Genomic DNA, 17,506 nt, shown 5'->3' on the forward strand with positions numbered 1-17,506 from the left:
TGTGAAGTCTGAATGCAGATCAAAGCATTCTGTTTTCTTTTTCTTTTTTTTCTCTTTCTTGTGGTTTTTCCTTTTTGTTCTGATTCTTCTTTCACAACATGATAAACATGGAAATATGCTTAATATGATAGTACATGTATAGCCCATATCAGATTACATGCTGTCTTGGAGAAGGGAGAGGGAAAGGAGCAGGGGAAATTTATACTCAAAATCTTATAAAAGTGGAGGTTGAAAACTAAAAATAAATAAATAAATTTAATAAAAAAATTTAAAAGGGCCTGAGAAGCAGTCAAAAAGTTGGAGAACCATAAGACTGTCACAATATTCCAGAGAAAAAAAAGTATTCAGAAGGAGAGGGTAGTCAGTGTAGCAGAGGGAGTTAAATGCAGCAGATAGGTTGAGAATAATGAGAACTGAGAAGAAAAAATGAGATTTGAAAACCCAGAGATTACTGGTAACTTTGGAGAGAGAAGTTTTGGTTGAGTGATGAGATTGGAAGCCAGATTGCAATAGATTAAGGAGTGAGAAGAGAAGTAGATGCAATGAAAGTAGAAATTTTTTTCTTTTTTATAAAAATTCAATTTTACAAGGATTTATTATCTCTCCCTCTCACAGTCCTTTCAAAATGAACAATTTTATAAAATCCTCAGAATACGTAATAAAGCAAAACAAATTCTTGGCTATGTTTGAAAGAAATGATTATATATATATGTATGTATGAAAGAACTGATTATATGTAATGTGTGTGTTACATTTATTATTACAACATATAATATAATTGTATATGTACCTATATTTGTGTACACACATAGACATGAAATATTAATATATACATGTATATATTTCATTTCACATTTTTAGTCACCTCTCTGGCAGTAGGTGGGTAGCATAATTCATCTAAAGTGTTTTCAACTCCTGATTCATGATTGTGTTAACCAGAACTCTAAAGTCTTTCAAAGTTGTTTTTCTCTATAATATTGTCATTGTATAAATTGTTCTAATTCTACTCACTTCTCTTTGCATTAGATTGTGGAGATCTTCCCAGTTTCCTATGAAATTTGAGATAACTTTTTCTGAGTTTAGGTGAGGAAGGGAGGAGAGATATAAGTCTATAGCTTGAGAAGATGGTAGGGCCTGCTGAAGGGTAGGGAGACAAGTGTGTTTGAAGGTAGTAAGGAGGGAGCTAGTAGATAAAGTTTGCTATTAAAGAAGGAGGGTGATTGAAGGGCAGTCTGTTGGAGAAGGAGATGATGACATCACAGGCACATATAGAAGAGTTTGTCTTGGCAAGGAGAAGGGCCACTTCATTATCAGAGATTGGGAAAAGGAGGAGAGAGTGGAAAATGCAGGCAAGGACTTTTGAGATGATGAGAAGAGGAAGCTCATGTTGATTGGTCTAACTTTTCTCATTAGATTACTATCCCCTTATAGGACTCATAGAATGGGTCATGCATGGGACAGCAATTTTAATGGGGAGTGGAGGAATTTGGAGAAGGAAAGGTCCTGAACATGGACTTTTATATCTACTGCTGGTAGAGCTTTGAACTCAGGGGCTTTGAACTTCCAAAAGACAACATAGGAGTACTAGGTGGGTACCTAGGAAATAAGGAAAGTATGAAGATTTAGAGAAGTACTGAAAACAAAATTTCCCACTTTACAATGTTGCTTAAGGCTAATTCTGAGTATGTAATGTTTGTAGTTGTGTTTGCTTCTCTAGTTTAAACTTAAATATGTAGTTTAAATTGTTAGCAAAGGATTTTCTATGTAGGAAACTTCAAGTATGAGTGATATAAACAATTTGTCATTACCAAAAAAAATTAAACATAAACAATTGATGAGGGCTGCTGTAAAGAGCCCGATTTTAAAACTCCCTGCTACCTCCCATATAACTCTGATAGATCAAACATTAAGAACAAGAAAGGACCTCAGAGGCCATGGAGCATAAACCCCTCATTTCACAGATAAGGAAACAGGTTCAGGGAGATTGAGTGGCTTGCCCAAGATTACACAGACTGTGTCAGAGGCAGGATTTTAAGCCAGATTTTCTGAATCCAGGGCCATTGGTCCATACTGCCTCCTCCTCTAGATGTCAGTGAGTGTTCTGTGCATGGAAAAAAATAACCAGCTGTATGATGAGAGATGAAAATAAACAAGTCCAACTCATAACCTCAGAAATATACACAAATTTACTTTTTTTAGTGGGTTTTTTCCCCTCACTTGCAACTGCATAGTGTGTTAAATAACACACAAATCATATTTCAAGCACCTTTGGTTCTGTAGGTGTGAACACTCTGCCAATGCAGATTAAAACTCTTCCTCCACCTTAAACCAATTTTCCTGAGTAGTTTTGACTGAAAAAGACTATTCCCTGGTGATCAGCCTGCTGGTGGAGAGCTGGGCTGGCTCTCAGATGGTGGCTGTGTTGTCCATCCCTGTGACCCTCCTCAAAGCCTTTCTCACTTTCTCGCTTCTCACCCGACTGAGCTTGACTTAGCCTATACCTCACACTGCAGTGAGGCGCTGAAGCAGAACTTGAGGGAAGAAAATGCGTGAGCCAGCAGCGGGCACGGCTGCTCTTGTGCACATTTCTCCACAGGGCACATTTAAGTGATGGAGCCAACGGCCTGTCACAGTAATTCTCCCCACGGAGAACTCCAGTGGGATTGGAGTGGTGGTCTGTCCCTGTGGGTCACCCCACAGGCATTGTGTCAGGGAGTTCCGTGTGAGTGGTCAGCCTTTATTGAGACAGGAGAATGAACACTGAAAGAGTACCTTCTGGACCCACTGGAAGACTTCCTCAATGCCTCAGATCAAACCCAACAGCTCTTAATTAAGCACTTACTGTGTACTCTGACACATGGTTGTTGTCATTCAGTCACTTCAGTTGTGTCTGACTCTGCACGATCTCATTTATGGTTTTCTTGGTAAAGACAGTAAACTGGTTTGCCATTTTCTTCTCCAGCTCATTTTGCAGATGGGGAACTGAGGTAAATAGGGTTAAGTGACTTGCCAAGGGTCATACAGCTGCTAAGTGTCTGAGGCCGCATTTTAACTCAGGTCTTTCTGAATCCAGATCTGGCACTTCACCCACTGTACCACTGAGCTGCCCCCTAACTGACACATGGACAGAAAATCAAACTTAAGTGTGTCATTGTTGCACAAGGTGAGAATATATAACAGTGATATTTTTCATATGTTACAGAATGCAGAACAATCTCTATGGGCCAAGGTCAAGAAGTTCATGCTCGCAAACTGGTACAGATGTCGATGCAACAGGTATGTAGGAAGTAGGAGTCCAGATGCTCTCTTTTGTCATCTATTATCTCTCCCTCTGCCCATTCATTTGGATGTCCTGCACATTTAATAATTGTTGCCCTGGTTAGAAATCTCTGCCCTTAGATATTTCTCCTACACGAACAATATTTGAAAAAGCAGGTAGATGCGTGCAAACATGGAGATGAAAGATATATCCTTGTGATAAAGAGTTCATTTTTCCATTCTTATTTATGTATTTAATAAACTTTCAATTAATAATTATCCTTATATACTTTTCTTATGAAAAATTTTAAAATTCAAACCAATTCCTACCGACATCTATGAGGAAATACTGGGTTTGGTGATTGAGGTTCTGCTTTCTCTGACCCGAAAAAGCTATTCAGCTTCTTTGTCATCAAAACTTTTTAAACTATCATGTAGATATGTCCTTTCTCTTTTCCCAGAGACTCAAATTTAACAGTCTTGGAATTTCATGATATAGTAATGACATATAGCACTTAGGAAGTGACAGATGAAAACAATTAAGCCTCAATTTTTTTGTTAACTTCAGGCATTCATTTTTCATTAAGGATGATTTCAGGCAAGTAAGAAGCACTTCAGAATGCTAAGTTCAAGTATTGATATTAATTTTTATTAATAACTGTAAGCTGAATAGAATTTTGAGCTATAATTCATATAAAACCTAATAAATGCACAGGACATTAATTCTCTAGAAATGCCCTGGACCTATCATAGCAATTGAAGAAGTAGCATCATTAAAAAATAAAATAAAATAAATTCACTGGCTTATTTTTAAACTTTCCATCTTAGAATGTGAGTAATAGCCTTGATGCCACATATTCTTTGAAATTAATGGCTGGAGAAGGTTTAACGACCTGAAACATTGCTTTAGGTCATCATCCTCTTCTAGCTAGTCATTAATCCCCAGAAAACCCAAAGCCTCAATCTTTTTTGCTTAATTAACTTTAATAAATATCATGTGGAAATAGTTATATGTATACAGTCTATTCTTACTTGGTGAACCAAAGTATTCACTTTACAGAGCAAATCTTCAGTTGAATTTTGAACCTCTATTGCTGCTGTTTCCGTGAATAAAGACCTTGTTACCTTGTTACTTATATCCGGGAGGTTCATTTTAACTGTGCCTGATACTACAAGCTCTTTGGAATCAGAGTATCTGAGTTCAGATCTCAGTTCTGTCACATACTATTATCACTTTACCCCTCTGGGCCTCAGTTTATTCGGCTATAAAAGCAGGGCTTTAGATTAGATGACCTCTAATGTTCCTAACTACAAATATATGGACCTATGGTCTTTTATTTTTTATTTCCCACAGTGGGGAAAATGCTAATGGAATGTATAAAAACTTTGAGTACTATATATAGTTCACACAGTGTCCAGATAATATTCAGGAAATTGGTCCTTACCTCAGTCTTAATTTATTGAGGATATATAGTCTTAGCCTGGTTGAATGTGCATTTTAATGTTGTGTGAATTAGAAAGAATGCTATTCTGGAGCAAGAATGGCATTGTGACTTATAGATAAGTGCTCAATAAATGTTGCAGATAATGATAATTCATAACTATTTGAGGTCTAATTCTTATTTGTTAAAGAGGAAAACTTTGTAAAGTGACTCCTGATTTTAAAAAAGAATTATACTTGGGTTTTACTTTCCAAAAAGAAGGAAAAAGTAAAAAAATAAAAATAAATAAAAAGCAACCCACATATCTCTCAGTGGAAGTATAAAGGAAATTGAAAAGACTTCCTTTGATTAGAATTTTCCCACAAATCCCCATGAGAAATCTCACATCAATAATAGTACAAAAATGCCTAGGCTAATGCCACAAAGCCCACAGATTCTTGTTAAGTCTGATCTTATTCAGCAGGGAAGGGTTAAGAGTTTTCCTAGGGTGCATGGGAAGAAAGTTTAGGGGGGATGCTTGAAGTCTTCTCCCTCACTCCCCATTGGTACACCATGCTCAGAAAAAGCATAGAAGTTCAAAATTCTGTAATCTTCCTTTTTTTGCCTGGTTTTCTAGTTTCTTGCTATTTCTCATCATTCATTCACTTGTTCCACAAATATTTGTTTTGTACAAATATGTTATGTATTGTCTTACTCTTTTGGGTAGAATGCAAAGATGAGTAAAACATAGACCCAGTCTAATAGGAAAAATGCTAACTGTACAACTAGACTGTGTGGTTTGTTCTTAAGTTGTATGGTGTGTGGGTTAGCAGGGGAAAGAGAGAATCAGGCTCAACACTATAATGACAGATCATTTATTTCCTTCAGTTTTGGATTTAATCACTACTATCCAGCAATAACTTGTAGTTTTCCAGAAATGTTACAAAAGCAAAAGAATATAAATCTGATGGATCAGTCTTTGTTAAAAAGTAACATATTGAGTTTGCTGGCCTCTCCTTGGCTGCTGTAATTTCTTAAATATTTCAATACTTGATTTATTATAAGTAATAAAAATGTAGGTTTAGGGCATGGCCATTACAGCCTGCAAAGTACCCATTTACATCGCTAGATGGTGCTCACACTGTACTACGTAACTCAGGCTAGCTGTTTTTCTTGCACTCCTCTACTGGACTAGATAATGCAGAAAATGATTTCAAATCCATTTGGTTTTGGAAGTTATTTGTTCATCAAAGTAACAAATGAAATGACCATATGAAAACATAAAATGAATTTTTAAACCATATATGGCATAAAAGAATTTATACATCCGGTCTACGACAATGCAAAAATGACATCCATGACTGTTAGTTTTTGTTCCAAAATTGAGTAACAGATTATTTTTTGTATACAGGGTGGCTGGGTATTACTTCAGAACTGTCATCTTGGCCTAGAGTTCATGGAAGAATTGTTAGAAACACTGCTTACCACCGAAGCTAGTAATGAGACTTTCCGAGTCTGGATAACTACCGAAGTGCATGAAAAATTTCCAATCACATTGTTACAGGTTTGTTACATGACATCTGGAGTCTGTGATAACTGTGAGACCATGAGCAAATCATTTTCCTCTCAGTTTCCTCGTCTGTAAAATGGTTATAATTACACACTACCTATCCCCAAAAGAGTTGACCTGAGGAAAGCCTTTGGAAATTTCACAGTACTGGGGAAATTTGTTGTTAAATTGTTGTTGTTAAATTGCTCTAGCTCTACAAATAAGTCTAGAGTAATTTGGATAAATACAAAATTATTCAGGACACTAACAGAATCTGCATTGTAAAAATCATATGCTGTCATCAAGATTATATAGTTAACATTCCCACAAGTGAATTATAACATACTAATTTAGAGATACTAATTTATAGCTTATTGGCTGTATTCAATTTAATTAGTGGGTACTTGGCTGAATTTCAGCTCAAGTTATTTGTGTCATAAATATGTTGACTTCTTTTTAATTAGTTTTTTTTGTCTTCTTGTGTGAATTTTTCATGAGTAAAACTAATATATTTGCTTTTTATGACAGACTTCTATAAAGTTCACTAATGAACCACCCCAAGGGGTACGTGCAGGTTTGAAAAGAACATTTGCGGGAATTAATCAAGACCTCCTTGATGTCAGCAATTTGCCCATGTGGAAGCCAATGCTGTACACCGTGGCTTTTTTACACTCCACTGTACAGGTATTCAAAAGCAGCTTCTACATTCAGTATATAGCAAACTGAGTCATTGTAGGATAATCTCCTTTAAACAAAGCTGAAGTAAATTTGGTTCCTTATTATTATCTGCATTCCTTGCCTGTCATACATTTCTTTTTTAGATCGTATTGAGATTCCCTAAGCTCTTCACATCTTTAGTAACCAAGTGACATAATAGTCACCAAATAATTAACCTGTTAGATTAATTGCTCATTAGTTCTACTGTCAATGCTGGCAGTTAAACACCTTTTCATATCCTTAATGGACTGTTCTCAGAGACAGATCAGCATGCTTCAAAACTCTATTTTGCATTTTAAAATCCATTTAATAGAACATATGAAATGTTAAAGTTTCATTTTAAAATCAATTTAAGTATAATTACTAGGTAACAGCCAATTATTTTTGGTCTTTCATATGCTACTATATGTTAGGGGATGGGGAGGAAGCTTCTTCTGATTTAGTTGATCGCCAATACCACTTGTTCTTAACGCATTGCTGATCACTTCATACCAGGCAATGTGTACCTCTTACGCACAGAGGGGAAAAGTTCTAAGTTCTAACCTATTCTTGCATTCTCCTCTTTTTCCTAGATTGAAATACAGGTAAAGGATAGAGTAATGTGATTGTCCCAAGAGCCATCCCTATTCCTTGCTCAGGAAGGTAGCCCATCAATCCTATCTTACACAGAGGTGACAAAGGATTCAGTTGTCCACTCTCAATACTGTTAAGCATATGTCCTTTCCAGTCATCTCTCTCTCTTAGGATGAGTCACTTGGTTGGGCTCTCTTCTGGGGCCTACACACATCTAAGGAAGAGGCCTACAACCAGGACATGCACACACGCATACACACACACACACACACACACACACACACACACACACACACAGAGATATGTATATATGCATAATCACCTCTATTAGACGTCATTCCTCATGAGAATAGTTAATATAGCTAATATTTTGTTGCTTTTTCAAAATTTTATTATGGCCCTTGAATTTTAAATTCCATCTTTTAAGATACTGTAAACCTATCTGATAATGGTTAACCTTGGCAGACTTTATCATATGCAATTGTGTATTATTTAAGCTTGTTATTGGATTTCATATCTGCAAAGAGTGTATTTTGTGCTACAATCCCAAGTGGTGATAATTTAATTGCTCCATCATGCTTATTGGAGGAAGATATAGATAGTAAATATTCATGATACAATGCAATGTGAGCAATTATTCTGTATTCTATAGGGAATGTGTAAGGAATTTAGATTATTAAATAAGGTCCCTTCCCCTTTCTCATTCTCTCCTAAATCTCAGAAGCCTATGTTACTTAGATTACTATGTACTATTGCTAGTCTTCTGGGATTTAGTGAACAAATCTATATTTAACTTATTCATACCTTTGTGATGTCACTAACTTCAGTCACATTTCTCTCCTAAATTAGGGATGATTCTCAATCTTTTTTTGTGTCATGGATCCCTTTGATGGAGCCCTTATGGACCTTTTCTCAGAATCTTGCTTATAAATGCTTAGCACATGTCCTGGCACATAGCAAGCACTTAATAAATGTAGTGGGTAGTATATTGGTTTTTCTAAAAACAGTTTTTATAAAAACAGTTTTTATTATCACTTTCCTCCTTAAAAACCTACAGTGAATCCCAATGTGTATCAAATAAAGGTCAGACTCTTTATCTTGGCATTCAAAGCCCTTCCTAGTTCCAAATCACTTACCTAACCTTATCATTTACTGCTTGCCAACAGAAGCCGAGAGGGGTCCGGCACTGGCCCCTGAAAAGACTGTGCTTATGCCCATGCTATCCTCATGTTATTCCCCAAGCCCAAAATTCCCTCTCCATTTCAGTGCCTACCTCTGGCTCAGTCTCCCTTGGAACCCACACAGTGCAAAGGCAATTCACTTCATTTGAGATTTCTGTTCTGATCCTACCTGCCCTTCCCGGTTGACTTTCAAGCAGTGTAGTCACCCAGCCTGTTCAGCTCTGCCTTCTTTGTTTCTTGGCTCATCTCCCAGGCATTTGCTTGGGGTCTGGTGCTCTTCTCAGCATTCCTGCCTGGCTCTTCTGAAGTAAAGTACTTGGTTTCTCCTCTCATTTTCCAATTCAGTTGGATTTCCTCACAGTACAATATTTCCAAACTCCAGCTTGCCCCTCTTTTGGACCAAACCAAAGAAGGCTGCCCCCTGGTGGTCTCTATCCATAGGGTGGATCTGAAGCCTAGATTGAATCCTAAAACTGCTTTGGCTCCATAGGAGATTACACCCACTTCTTTCTACTTCAAGTCGACTTCTCTCGTGAAATCCCTCAGTGTCTCATGACGATCTTTCCTTTTCTTGAACTCCCGCAATACTTATATTCTCTGCCTCATTAAATCTGATTCTGTCTAGTGTTGTTCTCTATTTTATTTATGCATTCTTTCCCCAACTGGATTTACTTGTAAAGTCCTTGATGGCAGAGGTTTTATAATATACTACTTTTGTATCTCCATATAGCCAGACAAAACTCTGGGTGCCTTAAATACCAGTCAAGTTGAATAGAATAGAAACAGCTACTATTCAAATAAGCTGAAGAAGCTCTTGATTTTGAAATCCAGATAGATGTATAACACCCTAGTGCTATGAAGTAGGGGAGGGGTGAATTTGGTTAAATTCAGTAGGTAAGTTTAGAGTTCTCTGCTTGGTTTTACTGTGTAGTCTTAGCCCTTAAAGAAAACTTTCTAGAATTCCACTCAATCCAACAAGCATTTATTAACTGCCTATGCTGTGCAAAGACTAAACAAAAGCCAGTAGAAACCAATAAGTAAATAGTAAAAGTAGTAATGAAGTCATTTGGAAAAGAAAATCTAAAATTTAACCTTCTTTTCTCATTATGATCTAAACAACTCTTTTTGTCTTAAGTGAAAATAAAAAAACACTTGGAAAGAAAAGTTTTAAAATGAAAATTGGTAGTAAGGAACATAAATGTGAAACAAATGTAGGCATTTTGAGCTATTGTCAAAGATCACATTTTAAGAGATAACTAAATTGCAGTTGTTTAGTGAATATAAATGGTGATGTTTTCAGAAAGTCAATTTAAGCAGCTCTGGAAAAGGAAAAATTCCTTTTCACTCAGTTCCATGTCTAAATGAACAGTCTACCACATAGATAAAAGTAATATGCAATTTTCTTCCTCCCCCCAAAAAGGGAGGGAGTGTATATAACATCTTTTTTGCTAAAATAGTTAGAATTCCTTTTCTTTTCAGAATCCATGATTGAGGAAAATAGGGATTAAATGACTGTGCCAGCCCACAGGTACTTGCCTACCTCCATTTCTGTGATCACATAAACTTTGCTGTGCTGTAGAGAGACTGGTGATTTGGGGAAGGTTTGTTTTCCATGTTCCTTGGAGGTCCAGCTTATTCCAGTTCCTACATTAGGTACTGGACTTGTGGAAATATCCTAATCACAGATTTGAAGTTAAATAATAAAGCTTAAAAATACATTTTTATATAAGATAGAGAAAGCCATACCAGCTGAGAATCAAACCAGACTCCTCCATCTTGCTTTGATCTGAACCCCTACAATGACTCTATCTGGTCCCCGTGTGTGGCGGTCAGAAGACTGAGAGGAGACTTGCTTTTCATTTACTCCCCATCAAACAAGTAGCTGTCAAGAAAGGCTTGTGTGCTCAGCAGTGTGGTAGGGGACTGCACATTCATTTCAATGTCACTTAATAGTTTTTCAAACAGTGTTCATTAGGTGATGATTCTCTTCTTTCCAAAAGTTCATAGCAGGCAGTGACTTCATTCTTCTCTATAAAAAATTACTTTTGGTGAAGAATAAATTTTGAAGGACAAACCTTAGCGCCAGGTTCAAGTCCTGCTCCAGAGGTCATGAGGGTGTCCCTTGACCTCTGGGTTCCCTGTGCTCTCTAAGACTGTAAGTTACACATTTCAACCAGTTTGCAATGGCAGAGGGAGTTCTCATACAATGAAATCACTGGTTCAGGCCACCACAGCCCCAAAACAAATACTTTGTGGTTTAAAATGAATGGTTCAGCTGTGAACATTAAATGAACATTTTTGAACTGTAATACCTAATCTTTTGATTTCTATAAAACACAGACTAATGTGTTTTAAAAGCTTCAAATTAACATTTATACGTGACACATGTCAGAGCTGACCACCTCTAACAATGAACTAAGTGTCTCATATCATGATCTTTTTAGTCTTATCTTTTGTACATATAGTAGGGCAAGGGCCTTCCTATGTGCATGCCAGACCTAGGTGCATTTATTTAATAAGCAAACAAGTCAAACTCATAAAATGTTTTTTTTAAATGTCGCACAACTGCTTACAGTGGCTATGAAAAGGCATAGTTTGGTAGAGCCCTTCAGATAGGGTCAAAAAGTCAATGGGCAATAAAATGTAGGCTGCTGGAGGTTGGGGATTATTTTCATTTTGCATCTTTATATGCCTAGCTGCTAATGCAATGCCTGGCACGCGGGAGGAGCTGTGCCTTGGAAAAACCTAGGGACCATAAGAAGTGGATTTGGAGAATTGGTGTATTTCAGGCATAGGGGACAGAGTTGGGAGATGAAATGCTAAATTCAGATATCCAAAGTAGTTTATATGCTACCTAAAACAAGGTGGGGAGAAAGACTAGAATGGTCCTTCTACAACTGGCCTTCACCATACACCATACTTTCCCCAGTCTACTTTGTGCTTGGAGGTAGGAGGTGGGGGAGAAAAGGGGAATATGGTCAAAGGAATGAAAAGAAGAGTCAGGAAGGGAAAGGCCAGAAGGGCATTCAGGAGAAGTCTGAGTCTACGTGTTTGGTACATGGAGAAAGCACTATCCAGCCCCTACCTCAAGCACTGGGGCTACATGTTAATGAGTGGCTTCTGCTAATAAGCCTGTTAATAAATAAAAATATCAATTTTTATTGATAGAAATAATTACTTGGGGACCAGTTATAGGCCCAGATATGCACTAGCACAGAGAAAATGATAAGTGGTATCATTAGGGCTCATCTGTATGACTGTCATATATGTCTGAGACCCAGAAATACCAATACCAACGCTTACACACCATTCAGATAGATACCAGGGAATCAGAAGACCTGAAGGACCCTTGTCCTTTGACGACAGTTCAGCTTTCTGTGGATTTTGTCTGCCCTGCCTGTTAAGTTATCCTTTTATGGCAACATTTCAACCTTATTTAGTAAACAGAAAAGACAGGCACCAAGGGAGATATTATAGTGGTGGCTATGTGGTAATATAAAAGTTTTGGCAGACATATGTTTGTATCAACAGTCATTCTCTCTCTCTCTCCCTCTCTCTCTCTCTCTCTCTCTCTCTCTCTCTTTCTCTCTCTCTCTCTCTCTCTCTCTCTGTCCAATTACAAAATTACCCAGTGGAACTAGGACAGAGTTTCAAATGCCTTTCAATCACAGAAGCAGTGTTCTTAAAAGTGAAAAATATAGAAACCCAATGCATTAATAATAAACTGTAGTCTTAGGAATCAACAATGGAGTTGAATTCTTTTAAATTCAGAGATACTGGTTTTGCTCTGAATCATGGTAAATAGTTTTGATGTCTGTTCTTCAGTACTGTTTGTGTATAGAATGACCAAAAAACGTTTCTGTTGGCTGATGTATGCACTGTGATTTATTAAGGCTGTGTCAGCTTATTTAGGCATCTCTGGTAGCTCGTATTGTTCTTGTTTATTAAATTTCACTCCATTAAGAAGAAGCAAACATCAGATTGAAAAAAGGAAGTTCTACTGAACATTTGTTTTTCTGTGGTTATTTTTCAAGGAACGACGCAAGTTTGGTCCCTTAGGGTGGAATATTCCTTATGAGTTTAATTCAGCTGACTTTACTGCAAGTGTTCAGTTTATACAGAACCACCTTGATGAATGTGATATCAAGAAAGTGAGTAGCATTTTTTCCGTACTTATCCCTTTTGTTCTTAATAATCCCCAAATCAGCATTTGCCGACTCTTTTTAGTTTATGAGACACCTTTGATCTTGCTAGTTCTCGCCATGTTGGGGGATGGATTGTCCTTCAACAATTTTCTCGTTCGGCCCTTTCTAACCCACTCCCAATGAAAAGACACACACACACTCCCTCTTCTCTCTTCCAAGGTTATAAGCTTTACTACCTCAGGTCATGAATCAGGAAAAGGAAGTAAAGAAAGGGAGTAAAGAAACCTTATCTTGGTATAGGGTGTGAGATGTTGGTCTATGCGGCATCATTCTTCATCTGACCAAATGTCCTACTTGAGATAACCTATAGAGCACACATACAGTAGTGCTTCCTGTTATAGATTTTATTTCATAAACAAATTGTAAACTGTTTAACAATGTAAATAAGTGAGCTCTGATTCATCCATAATAAATTTTTTCATGTAACTATATTTAGCATTTTCAAGAAGTATAAGACTCCTATTACTGGCCCCAACTTCCTCAACTCTCTCCCTGAAATCAAAATCCCAAGATGTTTATCATTTTTCATATTATTTATATTAGTTATAACTAGATTTTGTTTAAACAGGGAGTATCATGGACTACAGTACGCTACATGATTGGAGAAGTACAATATGGAGGCAGAGTCACAGATGATTTTGATAAACGTCTACTTAATTGCTTTGCTCGTGTAAGTCAACTTAGGAAAAACCATAAAAATACATTGTATTACAGTCACTGACAGGTTTTAATAGGACAATTTTTGGTAGCATATAAATTGATCTTTATTTACGCTAACTTTAATATAGGATTACTGAATGAAGATCAACATTTTTATCTGTACTGTAGTTGTATTCCAGAAGGGAACTACCCTCAATTCTCAGTTTTCTAATGGGTGAATTATCTATTTTGTGGATTATTTGTAGTGACCCTCCCCACCACCACTCAACTAAAGTCCTGGTTGCATAGAGTGAGTTGAGTTGGGGCAGGGTGAAGCAGGCTTCATTAGAGCATTTCAGAAGCAAATATAAATGGTTTGGGAATTATTGTTTTGTGGGATTGATTTGTGTTGCTGTCCCTGTGTTCTGGACTATATCAGTAATACTTTGTCTTCAGAAAAACTGATTCCTCTGGGTGTAGATGATTCTAAATGCAGTGTTTGATTAATCAGAATATTCCAGGGGTGTCATGTTTTATACAATTGAAGTTTTTCCAGGAAAGTATATTTATTTCAGCTTTTTCTTTATGGAAAACCTTTCTAGACAGTTTAGAACTACTGTAATAATGTAAACAAAAACAATGTTAAAAGTAACTAAACTCAGATTCATTGCAACAACCAATCACGGCTCTATTTCCCTCCTTTCGATAAAGAGACGAAAGTCTACAAGAGTAGAAGGTTGCACATACTATCAGATTAAGTTGACTTAAGACTTAATTTTTCTGTTTCAATAGAGAATTTAGTGTTGGGGAAGAGGGAGAAGAGGAAGGGAGCAATATCAAGAAATAATTGTGTTGTAAGATCTGTTTGAGAATCAGACCCAGTAATAGGATCAAAGGGTATGCAGAGTTTGGTTCCAGAGTGCTTTCCAGAATCGTTGTATCAGTTCCCAACTCCACCAACAGTGCGTAGTGTCCCAATTTTCCCACATCCTCTCCAACATTTATCATTTTTCTGTTTTGTTGTATAAGCCAATTTCATAGGTATAAGGTGATACCTCAGAGATGTTTTAATTTTCACTTCTCTAATCAAAAATTATTTACAGCACTTCTTCATATGCCTCCAGATAGCTTTGATTTCTTCATCAGAAAATTGCCTGTTCATATCCTTTGACTATTTAGCAATTGGGGAATGGCTTGTATACTTATAAATTTGACTCAGTTTTCTATATATTTGAAAGATGAGGCCTTTATCAGAAATACTTGCTGTAAAGATTGTTTCCTAGCTTTCTGTTTTCCTTCTAATCCTGGTTGCATTGGTTTTGTTTGTACAAAAGCTTTTTAATTTAATATAATCAGAATTATCTAACATTTTGTAATGCTCTCTATCTGTTGTTTGGTCATGAAATAATCCCTTCCCCATAGATCTGACAGGTAAACTATTCCTTTCTCTCCTAAATTACTTATAGTTTCATCCTTTATGTCTAAGTTATGTACTCATTTTGACCTTATCTTAATATAGTGTATGAGATGTTAGTCTATGCCTAGTTTCTGCCATACTATTTTCCAATTTTCCCAGCAGTTTTTGTCAAATAGTGAATTCTTATCCCAAAAACTGTGGTCTTTGGGCTCATCAAACACTAAGTTACTGTGGTCATTGACTTCTGTGTCTTGTGTACCTAATCTATTCCACTGATCTACCACTCTTATTTTTCAGCCAGTACAGATAGTTTTGATGATTACTGCTTTATAATATAGTTTGAGATATGGTATTGCTAGGCCACCTTCCTTTGTATTTTTTTTTCATTAATCCCCATTATATTCTTGACCTTTTGTTCTTCCAGATGAATTTTGTTGTTATTTCTTCTAACTCTTTCAAATAATTTTTGGTAATTTAATTGGTATGGCACTGAATAAGTAAATTACTTTAGGCAGAATCATCGTTGTTATCATATAAGCATATATATATATATATAGTATATATGTGTGTATATATATGTATGTGTGTGTATATATATATATATATATGTATATTATGCTTTGTCTACCCATGAGCAGCTGATATTTTTCCAGTTGTTTAAATCTGATTTTATTTGTGTGAAAAGTGTCTTATAATTGTGTTCATGTAGTTCCTGGAATTGTCTTGGCAGGTAGACTCCAAAGTATTTTATATTGTTTATAGTTATTTTAAATGGAATTTCTCTCTTGTTGCTGGGCTTTGTTGGTCACATAAAGAAATGTTGATGATTTATGTGGGTTTATCTTGTATCCTGCAACTTCGCTAGAGTTGTTCATTGTTTCAAATAGTTTTTTAACTTGACTCTCTAGGGTTCTTAAGTATACCATTGTATCATCTGCTAAGAGTGATAGTTTTGTTTCCTCATTGCCTATTCTAATATCTTTGATTTCTTTTTCTTCTCTTATTCCTATAGCTAACATTTCTAGTACTATATTGAATAATAGTGGTGATAGTGGGCATCCTTGCTTCACCCCTGATCTTATTGCTTGCTGATGGTTTTAGATAGATACTACTTATCCTTTTAGGGAATGCTCCCTTTATTCCTGTGCTCTCTCCTGTTTTTAATAGGAATGGGTGCTGTGTTTTGTCAAAAGTTTTTTCAGCATCTATTGAGATAACTATATGACTTCTGTTGGTTTTGTTATTGATGTGGTCAATTATGTTGACAGTTTTACTAATATTGAACCAACCTGCATTCCTGGTATAAATGCTACCAGATCACAGTGTATAATCCATGTGATATAATGCTGTAATCACCTTGCTTAGTATTTTGTTCCAAGTTTTTGCATCTATATTCATTAGGGAAATTAGTCTATAATTTTCTTTCTCGGTCTTAGCTCTTCCTGGTTTGTGCCATAAAAGGAGTTTGGTAGGACTCTTTTTTCACCTATTTTTCCGAATAATTTATATAGCATTGGAATTACTTGTTCTTTAAATGTTTGGTAGAATTCATTTGTGAGACCATCTGGCCCCGGGGATATTTTCCTAGGGAATTCATTAATGGCCTGTTTAATTTCTTTTTCTAAGATGAGGTTATTTAGACATTCTATTTCCTGATCTATTAATCTGGGTAGTTTATATTTTCATAAATGTTCATCAATTTCACTCAGATTGTCAGATTTATTGACATATAATTGGGCAAAATATTTTCTAATGATTGCTTTAATTTCTTCTTCATTGGTGGTGAATTCACCCTTTTCATTTTTGATACTAGATACTTGGTTTCTTCTTTCTTTTTCTTTTTTTTTTGGGGAGGGAAGGGCTAGGCAATGGGGTTAGGTGACTTGCCCAGGGTCACACAGCTAGTAAGTGTTATGTGTCTGAGGCTGGATTTGAACTCAGGTGCTCCTGAACCCAGGGCCAGTGCTCTATCCACTGCACCACCTAGCTGCCCCTTTTCTTTCTTTTTTTAATCAAATTAACCAAAGGCTTATCCATCTTATTGTTTTTTTTTCATAAAACCAGCCCCTAGGTTTCTTTATTAGCTCAATTGTTTGTTTTTTTTTTACTTTCAATCTTATTAATCTCACCTTTGATTTTCAGGATTTCCAATTTGGTGCTCAATTGGGGATTTTAATTTTTTTCTAGTTTTTGTTTTAGTTGTATGTCTAATGAATTGATCTGTTCTTTTTCTATTTTGTTGATATAAGAATTTAGAGAAACATGGGAAGAATTGTATGAATCCAGTTAATCAAAAAGCATTTATTAGGTACCTACTATGTGGCAGTCAAGGGACCCTGAAGTGATGCAGAGTGAAAAAAAAGCAGAGCCAAGACACAGATGTATATAGAATGTCCCAAAAGTCTTAGTGCAGTTTTAAGCTATTACAGCGTAAAATTGCACTAAGACTTTTGGAACAACCTGTATACATGCATATATGTATGTATGTATGTATATACATATATATATATACACATTTATCCAAATATATATATATATATACATTT

At 36.2% G+C, this 17,506-nt stretch overlaps 1 protein-coding gene across 1 annotated transcript in view; it reads left to right on the forward strand.

The window, feature by feature from the left end:
* DNAH8 (dynein axonemal heavy chain 8) overlaps positions 1-17,506 on the forward strand; it is a 404,075-nt gene that overhangs the window by 325,251 nt on the left and 61,318 nt on the right. The window contains exons 82-86 of the mRNA XM_027876336.1: positions 3,203-3,276; positions 6,091-6,243; positions 6,757-6,912; positions 12,734-12,850; positions 13,473-13,574. Coding sequence (XP_027732137.1) covers positions 3,203-3,276; positions 6,091-6,243; positions 6,757-6,912; positions 12,734-12,850; positions 13,473-13,574 — 602 coding nt within the window. The remainder of the gene's footprint in view (positions 1-3,202; positions 3,277-6,090; positions 6,244-6,756; positions 6,913-12,733; positions 12,851-13,472; positions 13,575-17,506) is intronic.

Source organism: Vombatus ursinus, unplaced genomic scaffold, assembly GCF_900497805.2.
Source record: "Vombatus ursinus unplaced genomic scaffold, bare-nosed wombat genome assembly UNPS02014811.1, whole genome shotgun sequence".
NCBI lineage: Eukaryota > Metazoa > Chordata > Mammalia > Diprotodontia > Vombatidae > Vombatus > Vombatus ursinus.